Raw genomic sequence first — 20,394 nt, 5'->3', positions numbered from 1 at the left:
AGAGCGACTTACAATTAGTGAGTGCATACATTTTTCATACTGGCCCCCCGTGGGATACGAACCCACAACCCTTGCGTTGCAAGCGCCATGCTCTACCAACTGAGCTACAGGAGAGCCACTATGTTGTTCCCTTCCCACCCCTAAATGTCTTCAGGATTCTGTTTCGAGTATCAGACCCAGAGGAATGGTTGTGATGGGTAAATACTCATAGGAACAACAACAGATTCCTTTGGTTGAAGTGCCAGCTGCCAGATACATGGATTACATTGTTATTTGAGTCAATCAATTCCTCTTGATATTATTATGATTATGTTTTATTGAGCTAGTTCTGAGGAAGGTGGACTGCAAGTGTGTAATCAATGCTTTGTTGTAGATATGGATCTTGTGATTACATACACACGTGGTAAGCAGTCACACGACACATACAGTACACCTGCTCTAAGACTGTCGTATACTGTGACATTACTGATGCCAAGAGCAGTGCTTTTTTAGCCACATTGACATTTCAAAGCCCTACCAGCTGGTGCACCACTTACACACACGCAGTATTATACAGTTAACACATCGGAGTGTCCACACAGTCTCTCAGTCCATATGGAGACAGATGTGAAAACTCTATGGCAGAAACATGTGATAGTATGACTATGTGCAATACAGAAAATACAATATATCGTTTTCTAAATACTTACAATTATCCTTTTTATCTTTTAATACTGAAACACGCTATGCACAAATATATATTATATTGGTTTATATATTTTCCGTATAGTTACATGACCCCATGCTGCTTATTATTGTGATTATCATTATTATTTACATTATCATTATTTCATGTATATGTAATTTCCTTTTTGTGTAAAAAAAAAAAAAAAGGTGTGGGTTTGATTGCCAGTGTGTTTGATTTGGAAAGTGACGAACTGTGTGCCTTCTAGATGAATGTTGGTGCGTATCTATCCACCACAATATGATGATGATGATGATGATGATGATCAGTGTTTGTGCAGAATAACAGCAGCGTTCCTGCTCTCTGCAACTGGGCTGGCCCTGTGTATATGAGAGTAGGGCGGAAGAGGGAGAAAGACAGACCGAGTGATGGAGAAAGGAAAACAGGGCAGGATTGGTTATAAAGTGTCAAATCTATGAATAAATAGCTTCCTTTATATTACAAGACCAGGTGTAGGAAATGACAGATTGATGTATTATTGGTACATTCTAATGCATCCTTATGACCACAGGTTAATTTGACCATTAATCTTATGCTTGTGTTACAGAATTGCAGTGGAGCACTGCTCTAAACCATATGCTTTATTGACAATCAGCCATCGACGCAGTCTTGTATGTCCAACTGAATAACTGTATAACAGTATTCCATATTTGATTGTCTTACTGACAGAAGGGTCAGGAAGTTGCAAGTTCTGCCATATGTCCATTTCCATACATTCTAAGTGCACCAATATGTATCTCAAAGATCAGATTTGTGACAAAATATGAGGGGAATATTTTAAACAATTACAATTGTTTAAACGTGCCAATAATGTTTTTGCTCACTTGCATGACGAAATGGACATGTTTTTTATAATGTGTCTCGTGTTCAGGATTGGGCAGCAAATTCACTTCATTTGATCATCGTTGTCAGCGCAAGTGGGATTGTCAATCCACATTCACCAGGATGGACTACTCAGTGAAAAATAGCTTTATAAAGAAACTGTGCTCACCGAGTCAGTTTTCTAGTGTGTATGAGTGTTTGTGTGTTAGGTGTGCTGTGGATGATGTGTGGGTTCCCAGTATCTGAGTTTTGAAAGTGATGACTGACAATCTTTTTGACTGATTTGAGATCTAATGTAGTGACTCATGATGGGACTTTTTTACTTATGTACCTTTTTGTATTTTTACTCTCTGGAGTTTTCATGTCTTTGATCCTCCTTAATGTATAATACAATTCTGTTACTCTTGAATATATATTTATACAGATATACATATTTTTTTGTATCTTTATTCTTTTTCATTTCCTCTGAGCTAATGTTCAAACCTTGTCTACAGTATTATAGACAATATAATTTGGACAACATATCTTTTTTTTATTTCTTTTTTTTTTATACATATGTATGAATTAAGAATTTGAAAAAATGCTTTCACTGTCCTCACGTGTAAAATATATGTATAAATTAAATTAACCAGCTTCGGCTTGTGTCGTAATTCCAAACCCTCAAACAATGTTATGTCTGGATTAATAATATGATTGATTCTTGTTGGCTTTGAATATTAGGGATTAACCAATTTTATCAGAAAATTGAGAAGTCATTATTATGTCTGATTTGAGAAAGGTGAAATATATGGTGATAAATTCAGTTAATTTATTTGGGCTTCTACAGGAATTTGTCTTGCATTCAAGAGCACTGAGTTTAGACAACATTACATCCTCAACATTTCCAGACAACATGACATGACAACAACCACAAACAGAGCGCTACAGTGCATTCGGAAAATATTCAGACCCCTTCACTTTTTCCCCATTTTGTTACGTTACAGCCTTATTCTAAAATGGATTAATAAAACAAAGAATCCACATCAATCTAAACACAATACCCCATGATGACAAAGCGAAAACAGGTTTTTAGAAATTTTTGAAAATCTATTAAAAATAAAAACAACTTATTTACATAAGTATTCAGACCCTTTGCTTTGAGACTCGAAATTGAGCTTGGGTTCATCGTGTTTCCATGGATCATACTGGAAATGTTTCTACAACTTGATTTGAGTCCACATGTGGTAAATTCAGTTGATTGGACATGATTTGGAAAGGCACACACCTGTCTATATAAGGTCTGACAGTTGTCAGCGCATGTGAGAGCGAAAACCAAGCCATGAGGTTGAAGGAATTGTCCGTAGAGCTCCGAGACTGGATTGTGTCGAGGCACAGATCTGGGGAAGGGTAGCAAAAAATGTCTGCAGCATTGAAGGTCCCAAAGAACACAGTGGCCTCCATCATTCTTAAATGGAAGAAGTTTGGAACCACCAAGACTCTTCCTAGAGCTGGACGCCTGGCCAAACTGAGCAATCGGTGGGAGAAGGGGCGTGGTCAGGGAGGTGACCAAGAACCTGATGGTCACTCTGACAGAGCTCCAGAGTTACTCTGTGGAGATGGGTGAAATTTCCAGAAGGACAACAATCTCTGCAGCACTCCACCAATCAGGCCTTTATGGTAGATTGGCCAGACGGAAGCCACTCCTCAGTAAATGACAGATGACTGCCCGCTTGGAGTTTGCCAAAAGGCACCTAAAGGACTCTCAGATCGTGAGAAACGAAATGATCTGGTCTGATGAAACCAATATTGAACTCTTTGGCCTGAATGCCAAGTGTCACATCTGGAGGAAACCTGGCACCATCCCTACGGTGAAGCATGGTGGTGGCAGCATCATGCTGTGGGGATGTTTTTCAGCGGCAGGGACTAGGAGACTAGTCAGGATTGAGGGAAAGATGAACGGAGCAAAGTACAGAGAGATCCTTGATGAAAACCTGCTACAGAGCGCTCAGGACCTCAGACTGGGGTGAAGGTTCCCCTTCCAACAGCACAATGACCCTAAGCACACAGCCAAGACAACGCAGGAGTGGCTTCGGGACAAGTCTCTGAATGTCCTTGAGTGGCCCAGCCAGAGCCCGGACTTGAACCCGATCGAACATCTCTGGAGAGACCTGAAAATAGCTGTGTAGTGACGCTCCCTATCCAACCTGACAGAGCTTGAAAGGATCTTCAGAGAAGAATGGGAGAAACTCCCCAAATACATTTACATTTAAATTTTAGTCATTTAGCAGACGCTCTTATCCAGAGCGACTTACAGGAGCAATTTGGGTTAAGTGCCTTGCTCAATGGCACATCGACAGATTTTTCAGCTAGTCGGCTCGGGGATTAGAACCAGCGACCTTTCGGTTACTGGCACAACGCTCTTAACCACTAAGCTACCTGTCGCCCCATGTACAAGTAACACTGCAAGGACACAGGTTTTAAGAAGACAATTTGGCAGCAAAATAATTAGAGAACCACAATTGTAAAATGACTTAACCTGCACTGTATGAGTATAATAACTTGGATAAAAATAACATCATTCTGTCAACATTTAGGACAAAAGGACGTGAAATCTGAAAAGACAGGTGTGCCAAGCTTGTAACGTCATACCCAAACAGACTTGAGGCTGTAATCGCTACTAAAGGTGCTTCAACAAAGTACTGAGTAAAGGGTCTGAATACTTATGTAAATGTGATATTTCCAGGGTTTAAAAAAATAATAATTTGCAAGAAAATCTAAAAACCTGTTTTAGCTTTGTCATTATGGGGTATTGTGTGTAGATTGATGAGTGGGGAAGATGGTCCCCTGAGAGTTTGAATTAGGACAGGAAAATGTACTGTATACAGTGAGCTATACAAATATCAGCATTCTGGCCATACCCAATATTATTTAGCTCTATTTTCAACTGTACTGATACAATATAATTTTCATAACGTTAATTAATTCAGATGCTATTGAAACTGTTCATTTCCAGCAGATGGAGACAGAATGTGACATACATTTTTGTATCACCATAATATTTATTTAGAAAACACAAACAATACAAGGACAAGGGTATTCAAATATAGACCTGAACATCGTTTTATTCAGTATTATATTGAAATGCAACAAGACACACAGAGAACACCTAGAAGGTGGTTTGACAAAATTGTAATTTTTCTCAAGTCTATCATTTCACTGTGGGGGCTACCTCTGAAGGTGTTAAAAAGGTTGAAGAATGCTTTTTGATGCACACGTGAATTGAAACATGGGTTCCGTTTAATCAATAGTAAGATGAGCAATACAGTCAAATATTCAAATGGGTGTTGATTAAAATTTAAATCTATGCAGGTTATTCATCTTGGTTGAAAGAGGTTTATGTGTGGTAGATGGATGTACATGTAGATTCTGATTTTAAAAAATTTACCAGCGGATTGAAATGATTTTGTGAATTTTTTTGGTGCGTTCTCCCGGTGGTAGGAATAATCTATAAACATTAATGTATCACATCATATGAAGTTTGCAAGCGTCTTTGCTTGTAAAAACGAAGACCTTACGTTCAATATTTTATTGCTATGTTTTTTTATTACATAACCTCCATAGAGCCACGCACCGTCCTAAAACTCCCTGCCAAAAGTCTCCATGAACAAATTGGCCTAGAGTACGGCTTAATCCCACAATTCAGCGCATGGCGCGTCATTGAAGAGAGACAATGATGGCGGCGGTCAGTGCACCAGAAGTGATTTCACAGCTGGAAAGCGCTGCCAAAGTTTTAATGGTGAGAAATATAATCTCATTTTTGTCTTTTTCGGTATGTGTTTCGTTATTGGTTTTATTGAGAGTTATGAGACGACGAGCAATTTAGCGGGCACAGTTATTTATCTGAGAAAGGATAGCGATGCGTGGCGCAGTGCTGTCTCCATCCCGCAAAAATCTAGCATAGCCATCATCCCAAAAGCCACTAGCTAGCTATGTGTGACAGTGTCTGTTGTGACGGTGTTTCCTAAAAACATCACTAGTTGAACACACATGTTTACAGGGACCCACACACGTGTTTAGCTAGCTAGTTAGTTTGATACAATAATCTAGTTGTATTTCTTAAACACTAGACAGTTCGGTGAACATCCCCGTTACAGACACGCTGTTGATTCACCATGTTCCACCTAACGTTAGCTAGCTAGCTACTTACTTTCTTTACCCTCGATTTGTCACCAACGTTATGCAACAGTCAACGAGGGCACTGTCTCAATTCCCTGAATATATAATAAAGCACAGCTTTTAGTAAAGGAAAAGTCATATATTGGAAACAATTAGCTAACCATCAGGAAGGGTTGGCTAGCTAGTAACGTTAGTTAGCTAAAAGTTATTGATCACACTTTGATTAAGCACCATGCTTGGTGACTGAAGTACTCTGGGGAGCTCGTGCCAGTTACCTTGAATAACTTTATTCATTTTTGAGTTTATTCTAGTCTTGCTGTTTTAGCTTCATAATTATGTAACTGTGTTGAATAATAGGCTAGCTAGTTAACAGATTCGGGTGCAATCGTTTCTAAATGTGTGTGTGACCTGTGTATGTTCAGGGGGAAGGGGTGGGCATGAGAAGGAAGCCCCTATCGTGCGGTGGTCACGACAGATAAAATGGTCTTTCTCGCCTCCTTCCTGGCCACCGTGATCCAGAGAGTTGCTTTTACTGCAATTAGACCTGGAATGTGATTCTCCTGCTGAGCCATATTCTAGCCACACTCCTTGGCTTACCCCGTGTGTGTGTGTATCTGTGGGGGTCTTTTAAAGTGTGTGTGTGTGTGTGACTTACTGTACATATTTGAGATGTGGTGTAATTGAATAATTGACTAATGGTATGTGTGTTTAGGCACCGCCATCCATGGTAAATACAGAACAGAGGCAGCACGCAGAACACATATTCCTCTCCTTCAGGAAGTCCAAATCACCCTTCGCTGTCTGCAAGCACATCTTAGGTAAGAGTCACACTTCGAATGCTTCAAAACACTCCTAAAAAATGTATGTTTGTGTGTGTTAGGCCTGCTTAGTGTTTGTGGGAGCCACTGTATCTCCTGAGGTTGGTCAGTAGTTCTTCCACTGGTTTTTGTTTGTGAACTCATTAACTTATTTTTGTGTTCCTGTGAGTGTGCTTTGTGTGTTTTTCCACAGAGACATGTGATACTGTGTGTGCATGTGTGTCCACAGCAGGTTTTCCGTTAACCGGTAATAGCCGGCTTTTGGCTGATAAAAATAAATGATAGAAAAGCTGATTTAAATAAAATTAGCGACGGCCAATTGTCTGGGAGAAGAAGAAAAAAATCCCATTGCAAAATGGTGCTTTTTATCCTATTCATTGATGGAAATACACTATATACAGTGAGGGGAAAAAAGTATTTGATCCCCTGCTGATTTTGTACGTTTGCCCACTGACAAAGAAATGATCAGTCTATCATTTTAATGTTAGGTTTATTTGAACAGTGAGAGACAGAATAACAACAACAAAATCCAGAAAAACGCATGTTAAAAATGTTATAAATTGATTTACATATTAATGAGGGAAATAAGTATTTGACCCCCTCTCAATCAGAAAGATTTCTGGCTCCCAGGTGTCTTTTATACAGGTAACGAGCTGAGATTATGAGCACACTCTTAAAGGGAGTGCTCCTAATCTCAGTTTGTTACCTGTATAAAAGACACCTGTACACAGAAGCAATCAATCAATCAGATTCCAAACTCTCCACCATGGCCAAGACCAAAGAGCTCTCCAAGGATGTCAGGGACAAGATTGTAGACCTACACAAGGCTGGAATGGGCTACAAGACCATCGCCAAGCAGCTTGGTGAGAAGGTAACAACAGTTGGTGCGATTATTCGCAAATGGAAGAAACACAAAATAACTGTCAATCTCCCTCGGCCTGGGGCTCCATGCAAGATCTCACCTCGTGGAGTTGCAATGATCATGAGAACAGTGAGGAATCAGCCCAGAACTACACGGGAGGATCTTGTCAATGATCCCAAGGCAGCTGGGACCATAGTCACCAAGAAAACAATTGGTAACACACTACGCCGTGAAGGACTGAAATCCTGCAGCGCCCGCAAGGTCCCCCTGCTCAAGAAAGCACATATACAGGCCCGTCTGAAGTTTGCCAATGAACATCTGAATGATTCAGAGGAGAACTGGGTGAAAGTGTTGTGGTCAGATGAGACCAAAATTGAGCTCTTTGGCATCAACTCAACTTGCTGTGTTTGGAGGAGGAGGAATGCTGCCTATGACCCCAAAAACACCATCCCCACCGTCAAACATGGAGGTGGAAACATTATGCTTTGGGGGTATTTTTCTGCTAAGGGGACAGGACAACTTCACCGCATCAAAGGGACGATGGACGGGGCCATGTACCGTCAAATCTTGGGTGAGAACCTCCTTCCCTCAGCCAGGGCATTGAAAATGGGTCGTAAATGGGTATTCCAGCATGACAATGACCCAAAACACACGGCCAAGGCAACAAAGGAGTGGCTCAAGAAGAAGCACATTAAGGTCCTGGAGTGGCCTAGCCAGTCTCCAGACCTTAATCCCATAGAAAATCTGTGGAAGGAGCTGAAGGTTCGAGTTGCCAAACGTCAGGCTCTAAACCTTAATGACTTGGAGAAGATCTGCAAAGAGGAGTGGAACAAAATCCCTCCTGAGATGTGTGCAAACCTGGTGGCCAACTACAATAAACGTCTGACCTCTGTGATTGCCAACAAGGCTTTTGCCACCAAGTACTAAGTCATGTTTTGCAGAGGGGTCAAATACTTATTTCCCTCATTTAAAATGCAAATCAATTTATATCATTTTTGACATGCGTTTTTCTGGATTTTGTTGTTGTTATTCTGTCCCTCATTGTTCAAATAAACCTACCATTAAAATTATAGACTGATCATGTCTCTGTAGCTCAGCTGGTAGAGCACGGCGCTTGTAACGCCAGGGTAGTGGGTTCGATCCCCGGGACCACCCATACACAAAAATATATGCAAACATGACTGTAAGTCGCTTTGGATAAAAGCGTCTGCTAAATGGCATATTATTATTATTATTATTATTATTATGTCTTTGTCAGTGGGCAAAAGCACAAAATCAGCAGGGGATCAAATACTTTTTTCCCTCACTGTATACACAAGTATGTGGACTCAAATTAGTGGATTCTGCTATTTCAGCCACACCTGTTGCTGACAGGTGTATAAAATCGAGCACACCGCCATGCAATCTCCATAGACAAACATTGGCAGTAGAATGGCCTTACTGAAGAGCTCAGTGACTTTCAATGTGGCACTGTCATAGGATGCCACCTTTCCAACAAGTCAGTTTGTCAAATTTCTGCCCTGCTAGAGCTTCCCCGGTCAACTGTAAGTGCTGTTATTGTGAATTGGAAATGTCTAGGAGCAACAACGGCTCAGCCGCAAAGTGGTAGGCCACACAAGCTAACAGAACGGGACTGCCAAGTGCTGAAGCATCGTCTGTCCTCGGTTGCAACACTCACTATCGAGTTCCAAATTGCCTCTGGAAGCAACGTCAGCACAAGAACTGTTCGTCGGGAGCTTCATGAAATGGGTTTCCATTGCTGAGCAGCCCCACACAAGCCGAAGATCGCCAATGCGTTGGCTGGAGTGATGTAAAGCTCGCCGCCATTGGACTCCGGAGCAGTTGAAACGCGTTCTCTGGAGTGGAGAATCACGCTTCACCATCTGGCTGTCCAACCGACAAATCTGGGTTTGGCGGATGCCAGGAGAACGCTACCTGCCCCAATGCATAGTGGCAACTGTAAAGTTGGGAAATTTTAACGCTACAGCATACAATAACATTCTATTCGATTCTGTGCTTCCAACTTTGTGGCAACAGTTTGGGGAAGGCCATTTCCTGTTTCAGCATGACAATGCCCCCGTGCACAAAGCGAGGTCCATACAGAAATGGTTTGTCGAGATCTGTGTGGAAGAACTTGACTGGCCTGCACAGAGCCCTGACCTCAACCCCATCGAACACCTTTGGGATGAATTGGAACGCCAACTGCGAACCAGGCCTAATCACCCAACATCAGTGCCCGACCTCACTAATGCTCTTGTGGCTGAATGGAAGTCCCCGCAGCAATCTTTCAACATTTAGTAGAAAGCCTTCCCAAAGGAGTGGAGGCTGTTATAGCAGCAAAGGGGGGACCAACTCCATATGAATGCCCATGGATTTTGGAATGAGATGTTCGACGAGCAGGTATCCACATACTTTTGGTCATGTACAGTGGGCTCCAACATTACTGACACCCCTGACTGGCAATGCACAAACAATACTTAAAAAAATATAAACAATATAATTATAGAGAAACTCAAAATACCAACATGTGAGAAATACTGTACTTTTATTAATGTTTCAATGGAACCAACCAAAATCATTCAATTATTTAATAAAAAATTAATGTCACCAAAATCAAGGTTTCATAATTATTGTCACTCCTCATTCAGTACTTAGTGCAACCACCTCTGGCAAGGATAACAGCATGGTTAAGGAACACATTTGGAGGGATTTTGGACCATTCTTCTATGCAGATCCTTTCAAGATCCTTCACATTCTTGGGTTTGCGCTTATGAACTGCCCTCTTCAACTCAGCCCACAGATTTTCAATTGGATTGAGGTCCGGCGACTGAGATGGCCATGGCAGAACATTGATTTTGTTGTCACAGAACCATGTCTGTGTGGATTTTGAGGTATGTTTTGGGTCATTGTCTTGTTGGGAAGTCCACCTACGGCCAAGTCCCAGCCTTCTGGCAGAGGCAACCAGATTGTCAGCCAAAATTGCCTGATACTTGATGGAATTCATTATGCCATAGTGCCCCTGGACCTCTGGAATTAAAACAGCCCCAAAACATCACTGACCCACCACCATATTTCACTGTGGGTATAAGGTGCCTCTCCTTGTATGCATCTCTGTTTCGACGCCAAACATGCCGATGCTGTATCTGACCAAAACATTCAATTTTGGTCTCATCTGACCAGAGCACCTTCTTCCAGTCATAATTTAAATGACGTTTGGCAAACTCCAAGCGCTTGCATCCGTGTCTTGGGGTCAGAAAGGGCTTACTTCTGGCAACCCTTCCAAAGAGCCTGTGGTTGTGGAGGTGGCGTCTGATGGTGCTTTTTGAAACCTGGTGACCCCAAGACGCCACCAAGTCCTGCAATTCTTTCACAGTGATTATTGGGGATTTTGTTGCTTCGCTCACCATCCTCCTCCCTATCCTGGGGGGCAAAATGCATTTGCGTCCTCTACCTGTGAGGTTTTCAACTGTTCCATATCTTTTACATGTTTTAATAATTGCCCTGACAGTGCTCAGTGGTATATTCAATTGTTTGTTGATCTTCTTGTAGCCATTACCAGATTTATGTCGGCACCATGGCGGCAGGTAGCTTAGTGGTTAAGAGCGGTGTGCCAGTAACCGAAAGGTCGCTGGTTCTAATCCCCAAGCCGACTAGGTGAAAAATCTGTCTGTGCCCTTAAGCAAGGCACTTAACCCTAATTGCTCCTGTAAGTCGCTCTGGATAAGAGCGTCTGCTAAATGACTCAAATGTCTACAACCATCTGTCTCTTTTGAACTGCCAGTTCTTTTGTTTTTTTCATGGTGTTGGATGACAAAGGGATATTGCATGTGTGTTACCTCATTTTTATACCCTAGTGAAACAGGAAGTGATGTAATGGCTCAATATAGTTCCTTAAGACTTAGATAAACTTAAATAAGTGGAATTTAATTCCTGGTTTAATTTGGTAAATGTTATTTACAATAATCTTTAATTAAATCAATAAATGATTTTACAATACAATCCTAGTCATATTAGCAACCCATGCTAGTTGTTGCATATTAGATACTCCCTCTTTAAAAATGTCTTACCGTTATTTTCATCTATCACATGAAACTCCTCGCATGTGCTGTGGCGCTTTTTCTACATACCGAGATGAACTTATGGATACCATTTTAATGTTTCTGCATGCAGGTTGAAGGAAGTTGCTAACTAGCATTAGCGCAACAACAGTGTTTTCCTCTAATTGCATTACGTAACAAACATTCACGCATAACCTACTGCCTTGTGCACATTGCTGCCCTTATAATGTGAAGAAATAATTGGGGGGGTTTGTAGAACGACTGTGAGAAAGTCACATCTGGTGACTTTTTAAAAATACATTCTACTCCAAAATGCATAAAAATGTAATTATGTCGGCAGCATTGGAAATATAACGATTAGTTACCGGAGTGTAACTCCAGTTCTATGAGTGGAGCGGAGCCCCATAGGGGAGCTCTGCTCCTAGTGGTTTACCCTCTGCCCTAAGGCAGCAACAGCCTGAGACAAAATTATGCACACACCTGCAGCCAATAGGAGCACAGGTGTCCCTATAAGAGGGGATGCCTCCCCTCAATCACCCTCCCGATATATTTATCTTCAGCGAGACTAGAGAGGGTCGGCAGGGCCTTAAGTCCTATGGGGCTCCGCTCCACTCATAGAACTGGAGTTACACTCCGGTAACTAATCGTTCTATATCGTGGAGCTCCGCCCCATAGGGGAGCTCTGCTCCTAGTGGTTTAAGGCGGAGCGTAGCGCTCCAAAATGTACTCCCTGCCGAGCCTAACACTTCCCATCGAAACGAAAAGGTCAGGCCTAGCAATGGCTGCAACCAAGTCCCGCAGTACTGCAACTAAAAACCCCTACGGGCGTCACAATATACCGCGTCATCGGTTAAAAGACCCGCCCCACCTAATCCAATGGCAATGCCAATGACTAGTGGGCAGATCACCAGAATAGAAGCCATACTAATCTGTACTCGCAGATAGATGTGCCTCAATATCCTGTGAAAACACTACCGACCACTAATGGAATGACATCAAGTGTCACTCTACATTATGAACGCGGTAGACCGCCTCACTCACTCAATGGAATCCCAGAGATTAGTGGGCAGGAACAAAAACATGAGTCATACTAACTGAACAAGCAGATAGATGACCTCATATTCTGTCAATCAACACATGCCTCTACTGTACTGAACCTGTCAGTCAGGAGTCATGCCACAAAATGTTTTCTTATCCAAAGCGGACCTGATGGAAACCTTGTCCATAGTCCTGCTTTTTCCTCTCTTCCTAGCTCAAGATCTCCCTTCAGCCATGCTGAGTACAGACCGAGCCAAAGAGTTAGAAAACACATCTGTCAAAAACACGTCTTCCTAACCAAAGCAGACCTGATGGAAACCTGTGTCCACAGTCCTGCTTCTCCTCTCTTTCTTGCTCAAGATCTCCCTTCAGCCACGCTGAGTACAGATCGAGCCAGAGAGTTAGAAGACATATCTAAGAGATAGAAACGGATAAATGGAGACGGCGTCGACCAGGATGCTGCTCCTCTGAAAAGGGCAGTAGAAGCCGCTACTCCACGAGTGGAGTGAGCTCTGATACCCTGAGGCAATTGCCGCCCCGCTGCCTCATAAGCTGTCTCAATGCCTTCACAAAGCCAGTGAGACAACCGCTGTTTTGAAAGTGGTCTACCTAGTGCAGCCGCACCGTGACACACAAACAACTGAGGCGATGACCTAATCGCTGCTGTGCGCTCGACGTAACACGCCAAAGCGCGTACCGGGCACAGGCGATGGAGCTTTTCCTCACTCCTCTCTCTATGAGGAGGAGGAGAAAAAGCCCATAGCTCCACGGTCTGTGACCTATATGAACTCTTAATAACCTTCGGCACAAATGCCGGGTTAGGACGTAACACTGCTCTGCTCAGGTCACCATTGATGGCCAGGCAGTCAGGTCTCGTCGAAAGAGCACACAAATCACTGACCCGCTTAGCTGTAGTCAAAGCGAGCAACAGTGCTGTCTTCATAGACAGCATCTTGAGGGGTATTTGATTCAATGGCTCGAACGGCGACTTACATAGCGCTTCGAGTACCAAAGCCAAATCCCACTGAGGAAGCGTGACTCTAGGTGTTGGCCTAAGTCGCCGCGTTTCTAATAGGAAGCGTTTCACTAGAGGGTGGCTAAAGACATTGTCTCTGCCAAACCCCTCATGACAAGCTGAAATCGCTGCTGCAAACACCCTAATAGTGGCAGGCGATTTTTGCTTATCAAACATGAGCTGTAGAAAAGAGAGAATACTCTCCACCTGACAGCTCATGGGGTCTACACCTTGTGTGACACACCATCGTGAAAACACGTTCCATCTACTGGCATACATCTTAGAAGTGGAACTGGCACGTGAACCCTGTATGGTCATGATCACTGCATCAGATAACCCACGGCGCTCTAGCCTGTCCCTCTCAGCAGCCAGGCCTTCAGTGGTTGGCCGATTATGGGCAATTTCCCTATCGTGCCTCCCGCCTGAGACAACGCGTCCCGTCTGTGGAATTGGCCAAGGTGGCGCAATCAACATCTGACTCATCTCCGCAAACCAAGGAGCCCCCGGGCGATCGGGCGCTATCAGTATCACTGACAGCCCCCCTGACCTCACCCTGGCTAGCAGTGGGAGAATGCAGGACAGCGGAGGGAATGCATACAGGAGAACTCTCGGCCACGGTTGGTGCGCAAAGGCGTCCCTTCCCAGTGGCGGTTCGTCCTGTTCCCTCAGAGAGAACCACAGAGGACATTGCGCGTTCACGCGTGACGCGAATAGGTCCACCTCGGCTCTCCCGAATTGTTCCCAAATCTGAAGAACAATGTCCGGATGCAGACACCACTCGTCGTCTCGAGGACCCCCTCTTGACATGAGGTCTGCTCCTACGTTCAAGTAGCCCGGAATGTGTGCTGCTCTCAATGAGCGAAGGTGCTCGTGAGCCCACAGCCACAATTCCTCTGCCGCCCGATGGAGAGCAGGAGACCTGACTCCTCCCTGGCGATTTTATGTGAGCTACTGTGGTCCGGTTGTCTGACCAGACCAGCACATCGCGACCCCGAAGGGTAGACCCGAAGTGGGTCAGAACCAGTCGAACCGTTTCCAACTCCAAGAGGTTGATATGACGACCTGATTGAGGCCACACACCTCCTATCGCTTGGGTCTGACATGTCCCTCCCCATCCCGTCAGGGACGCATCCGTGAATACTGGGATGTGAGAGGACACCTTTCCTATCGGGACTCCAATAGTTCAGATCTGCACTGAGCGAGAGGGGAACCACCACCAACCGATGACGTTAACGCAATGGGTCTAGTCTTAGTTGGGCAAACCATCGCTGCATCCTGCGCATATGCAGGAGTCCCAGCGGAACCACAGAGTGGGCTGACGACATGAGACCCAAAAGTGACATGATCGACAGCGCCGTCACCGTGTGATTCGGAAGACACTTCCTCAGGGCTAGCAACAAGGCTACCCTTCGGGGGTCCGAAATTCGAGCCCTCATCCTCAGTGTCTAGCTGTATCCCCAGGTAGACAATCTGATGAGTGGGCCAGGGTGCGCTCTTTTTCCAATTCACAGCAAACCCCAGACTTGTGAGATGCATCACTGTCTGTGTTGTGTGAGTGATCGCCAGCTCTGCTGACGGGGCGAGAACCAGTAGATCGTCCAGGTAGGCTAGTAGCCGTATTCCCTGACGACGCAACGGTTCCAATGCCGCCTCCACACACTTGGAAAATGTGCGAGGTGCCAGGGCGTACCCAAATGGCATCCTCGTGTATTCGTACGCCACCCCTTGAAAGGCGAACCGCAGAAACTTCCTGTGACGCGGCTGAACCGGCACATGAAAGTACGCGTCCTTTAGGTCTATGCTCGTACAAAAGTCCCCTCTCTGGACACATTCCAGCAGACGTTTTGTCGTTAGCATTCGGAAGGGCCGTTTGGTTATGCTCTCGTTGAGAATGCGTAAGTCCAAAATCGGCCTCACTCCCCCCGTCTTTTTGGGCACTAGGAAATAAGGTGAATATAGCCCTTTGTTCCTTTGCTCCCGGGGAACTACTGTCACCGCCTCCTTCGCCAAAAGTTCCGTAATCTCTGTCATCAGAGCGGCCACTTTGTCTGGCGTTTTCATCACCGTCTCCACCACTCCCTTGAACGGGGGTGGGGTCCGGTGGAATTGGAGAGCATAACCCTTCTGCAACGTCTGTTCTAGCCAGCGTGAGAGGGTGCAGCTTCTTCACCACTGCCAGCAATGCAGAGAAAGCGGCTGAGCACAAAGCTGTGGTGCATCCAGTAGGAAGGACCTGTATTCCTCTATGGCCCTTACCGCCACTGTTCCCCAACATTGAAGTGGTGGAACAGCCCAAGGTGGGCCTCCCGTGAAAGGGAGAGGAACCATCAATGCGTTCTGAGAGAGAAAGATGAGCAGGGACGTCGGTTAAACTCGTAACCGTCGTATTCCTGCCCTCCTTGAACGCATCGCGGGTCTGAATTGCGCTGACCGAGGTCACAGCCTGCGGCAGGGCACCATCCCCAGCAAGCGATTGCGTCATCTTAGGTGACTGCAATTCGCTATCAGAGCCCTTCACTACAGTACTCCTAGAAGTCTAGGCACCTTGATACCTTCTTAACTTTCACCTTCTGTGTGTGTTCAACTCTGCACCCCTGGTGGGTTGATTCACACTCAGTGTGGTGAGTACTAGCTCGTTCTGTCAGGGGAGCCGATACGTTGGTTATACCCATAACCCTAGTAATCCGGCCCTCCGTGAACATAGCATGGGTCTGAATCGCATTAACCGAGACCTTGGTCTGCGGTAATGCGCCGTCCCCAGATAGCTGCTGTGTTACAATGCCTGGGGGCGCCGATACTCTGGACACCTTCGTGACCGCGGTAATCGGGCCCTCCGTGAACGCAGCATGGGTCTGGCTCATACTAGCAGAGACCTTAGTCTGTGCTAGTGCGCCATCCCCAAATAGCGGCTGCGTCCTCATGTCAGAATCTGACAGAGACTGCTGCCTGCTATGTAAAGCACTTCTTATACGTGAAGTGTGATGTGACGACCTGATTGAGGTCTTATGGATACCTACTCTAAGTGCCTGTTCAGCAACGCACCCTCGGTGGGCTGAACGGCTCTTAGAGTGGTAAGGAAGAGAGGGTAAGATTTGAACGCTCTCCGACGTATTATGGAAAAGAGGCTCTTTTTTGACAAAGTCAGGTGGAGCCAACTCTTTATTAAACACATCAACAAATGCATTTACATCAACACCCATCCCTTCAACCGAAGGGTGGGGGGGAACAGTGGGCACGTTCGACACCATCGACGCGTCCTCCATCCACTCCCCCGCGTCCGAAGTGGCCATGGACCTCCCTGCGCAGACTGCGGACGCCTGTGTTAGGTGGAGTATGGCGCCAGAAATTCTGGACGCCTCCTCCACCTCCTCCGGTGCCAGCTCTGTCTTGCCCGTGGTTAAACGGGACAGAGCGGCCGCCAAGAGGGCAATGTTATTAGCTGCTGCTACAGCTTGGGCTCCCAACCCAAAGGACTTCTCTAACAGCGACGCTGTGAGTCGGTCCTTCTGGGATGGCAATGTGGCCTTCTTGGAAGAGGGCCAAGGGCTCGAACCCGGTACAAGATATGGCGCTCTCTAACCTGGGGATTCCCTTGCCCTGGAACCTTCCTTCCACTCTCGTGAATGGGAGGTACGCTTTCACTGGCGAACGCGCCGCTAAAGGTGCCTCCCACGAGCCCTCAACGTACCTGGCCAAAGAAGGCATGGCAGGAGCCACTGGCTCTGCCGCCTTCCTCGGCCTGGAATAAGGACCGCCCTCCATCATATCAACCTCCGGTGCGGAGGGAAGAGGGGGCAGCCTTATCGCCAGACGTTGCGCAGCTCTCTCAATAAGACCCGGAAAATCCGCTCTCAGAGAGGCTGCAGCGAAGGACAGGGCTTCTGATCTCTCAGAGCTCGTGTCCCCTTCGCTATAGGGACTGCAAGCCCTCTCGCTTTCCAAGGGAAAGGGGGGCTTGAAAATATGAGGGATGGGGTCTGACTGTTCCATCGGAACGCCGGACTCCTCCTCAAAATCCCTATCCTCCCCCGAGTCTGCGCCGTCGGACGACGCCTCTGAAGCAGAGGCTAGTATCGACAGCACGTCCTCAAGGGGGATGTCCTCCCTAAAAAACGCCCAACGCTGCTTCCTCTCCTTTAAAGAAAGGAGGGCGCAGGAGGCGCAATTCGGGGGACTGCAGACGCCTTCCTTGGCATGCTGGGATCCCAAACACACGAAACACAGGTCGTGGTGGTCACCGGCCGCCATAGAAGTGCATCTGCACTGAGCTCTGAAAATAGCTTTTGGGGGTGGGAAATCTCCCGGTGTGCTCATTTAGACGACGTTGATGACTGGAATATCAACGGCGTTTTGTCCCTGAGTCTTCGTGCTTCGTCTCTTCTTGGCTCTTCAGTCTAGTCATCCAGTCGCTGAAGATAAAGGGAGGCTGATTGAGGGGAGGCATCCCCTCTTATAGGGACACCTGTGCTCCTATTGGCTGCAGGTGTGTGCATAATTTTGTCTCAGGCTGTTGCTGCCTTAGGGCAGAGGGTAAACCACTAGGAGCAGAGCTCCCCTATGGGGCGGAGCTCCACGATATAGAACTGATGCGCTCCATTGCACTGTAGGGAGATGCTGAGGAGCAAGCGTTGTCTGTGCACTCATGGCTCACATTCGCTCCACTGCTCGCTCTGTTTGCTACAAATTTACATTGTAACTTGTCACTGATCTTAAAGGAATAGTGCAAGATTTTGGCAATCAAGCCCATCCAGTCATTGCAGTAACACTAGTTAGCAATTGCGCTAATAGTAGTGAACAACTTCCTTCAAACTTCATGCAGAAACATAAAAATGGTTTTCATGAGTTCATCTGGGTATGTAGAAAAAGGGCTTAATTGCCAAAATCTCGCACTATCCCTTTAAAAGCACATCTCGGCAAAAATATATACAAAAATGTATATTTTTTAAATCATTTTTTTGGGGGGAGTGGCAGCAACGGAAACAATGAATATAAGGGAAACACTGCCTGTAATTATTTCTGTCTCTGTGATTAATGTGCATCTCTCTCCCTCCACAGAGACCAGTAAGGTGGACTATGTGCTGTTCCAGGCAGCCACGGCCGTCATGGAGGCGGTGGTACGGGAGTGGATCCTGCTGGAGAAGGCCAGCATTGAGTCACTCCGGACATTCCTCCTCACTTACGTTTTACAGAGACCCAAGTAGGCTTGTGTGTGTGTAGAGGCAGCATGAATTAGATTCTCAAGGATCTATCAATCTCACCTCATGCAGGCCTGTAATGCAGTTTAAAAGCATGTCTCTCCTCTCTCTCCCAGTCTACAGAAGTATGTTCGGGAGCAGATCCTGCTAGCTGTAGCAGTCATAGTGAAGAGAGGCTCTCTGGACAAGTCCATCAACTGTAAAGGCATCTTCCACGAAGTCAGCCAGCTCATAAGCAGCGGCAACCCCACAGTGGTAAGAAACACAGGCCTAATTCATACACTTATTACAGACACAAGAGACGCATGTATAAGGCTGTGTTTACACAGGCAGCCCAATTCTCATAGATTTTTTTCACTAAATGGTCTTTTGACCAATCGCATCTGATCTTTTCATATAAGATCTTTTTCAGAGCTGATCTTATTGGTCAAAAGACCAATTAGTGAGAGAAAAAAATCTGAATTGCAGCTTATGATTATCAAAGTCATATTTACATTTTAGTCATTTAGCAGATGCTCTTATCCAGAGCGACTTACAGTTAGTGAGTGCATACATTTTCATACTGGTCCCCCGTGGGAAATGAACCCACAACCCTGGCATTGCAAGCGTCATGCTCTACCAACTGAGCTACAGGGGACTATATCACGTAATATGTCAAACATAGAAAAAGTTTTATGTCATAATTATCAAAGACGTGGTAGGAGTACACTCATGTAAGTTATATGGGAGAAGAGCTCATCAGAATGTTTACAAAACACTGGAAGATAAACAAGTCCACTCCCTGAAATCCCACAGTGATAGATGTTCACTGTGCTTCTGGCTTTAAAACCAGTTAAATGTAACTAAATAATCGAAAATGTAGGTAATCTACATAATGCCCAAAAGTAATTATTTATCATGAAAGGGCCATAAACAATATCTAGTTATGCTGCATACTCCAAGAAATATTAAAATCTCACCTTTTCTGGTAGAAATAGTTATAAATTGCTGAGGAGTAGTCACTTTTGAGGACACAAGCTCAAGTACACAGTACAAATATATTACAAATATACAAATATATTATTATTATTATTATTATTATAAATATGCTGAAAATAGGAAATATTTTATGATGTATTTCCTATTCAACAAAACTGGATGAATAAGGCTTGAAATGACATGCTTTCTAAATATAGTATAATCAAATTATAAAACGACTATCGATAAGAATTTACCTTATAACTGTAAAATACATATTTGTATGTTTAGTGTTAGACCTTTAGAAAATATGCACATTTTCTTTCTTGATCAAAACATCTGCCCCCATCTCTGTGAACGTCTCACAGAGCTCTAGCGTGGCTTCCTGAACTTGTTAGGAACTCTCCTTTCATCTCATTAATATTGTCCATCTATGACAGTGTTTTTTGTTTAAAATCTATGAATTGTTTTAGATTACTAGCTATAAAGATCTCTGAATGTGCCACAGCGACGAAACCACTCTGTCCTGCCGCACTATGATGTAAGGATTCCAGGCATATGCATTGTTAGTGGCTGTGACATAGGGTTCAGCCAGGAGTTGGACAGTCGGAAGAGCGAATGAAATGGTAGGAGGGACATCCCAGCTTAAAGTGGTGTCAGATTTCACATCCTGCTTCATACAGGCAAAATATACATACTCCTGTGTTGGTGAGAATCAGGACTGCTGCTCAATGGAAGCCATTTCAATCT

The 20,394-nt window shown here is 44.9% G+C and overlaps 1 protein-coding gene across 4 annotated transcripts in view; it reads left to right on the top strand.

The window, feature by feature from the left end:
- Positions 1 to 5,236: 5,236 nt before the first annotated feature.
- The window catches only part of LOC121571695 (exportin-4), a 51,778-nt gene continuing 36,620 nt past the window's right edge, over positions 5,237 to 20,394 (top strand). For all 4 annotated transcript variants that reach the window (XM_041883320.1, XM_041883317.1, XM_041883319.1 and 1 more), the window contains exons 1-4: positions 5,237 to 5,321; positions 6,414 to 6,519; positions 18,548 to 18,689; positions 18,804 to 18,942. In XM_041883320.1, coding sequence (XP_041739254.1) covers positions 5,256 to 5,321; positions 6,414 to 6,519; positions 18,548 to 18,689; positions 18,804 to 18,942 — 453 coding nt within the window. In that variant the 5' untranslated portion in view covers positions 5,237 to 5,255. The remainder of the gene's footprint in view (positions 5,322 to 6,413; positions 6,520 to 18,547; positions 18,690 to 18,803; positions 18,943 to 20,394) is intronic.

This window comes from Coregonus clupeaformis, chromosome 29 (assembly GCF_020615455.1).
Source record: "Coregonus clupeaformis isolate EN_2021a chromosome 29, ASM2061545v1, whole genome shotgun sequence".
Lineage (NCBI taxonomy): Eukaryota > Metazoa > Chordata > Actinopteri > Salmoniformes > Salmonidae > Coregonus > Coregonus clupeaformis.
The sequence above is the reverse complement of the archived record's forward strand: the minus strand, read 5'-3'. Positions and strand labels throughout refer to the sequence as shown.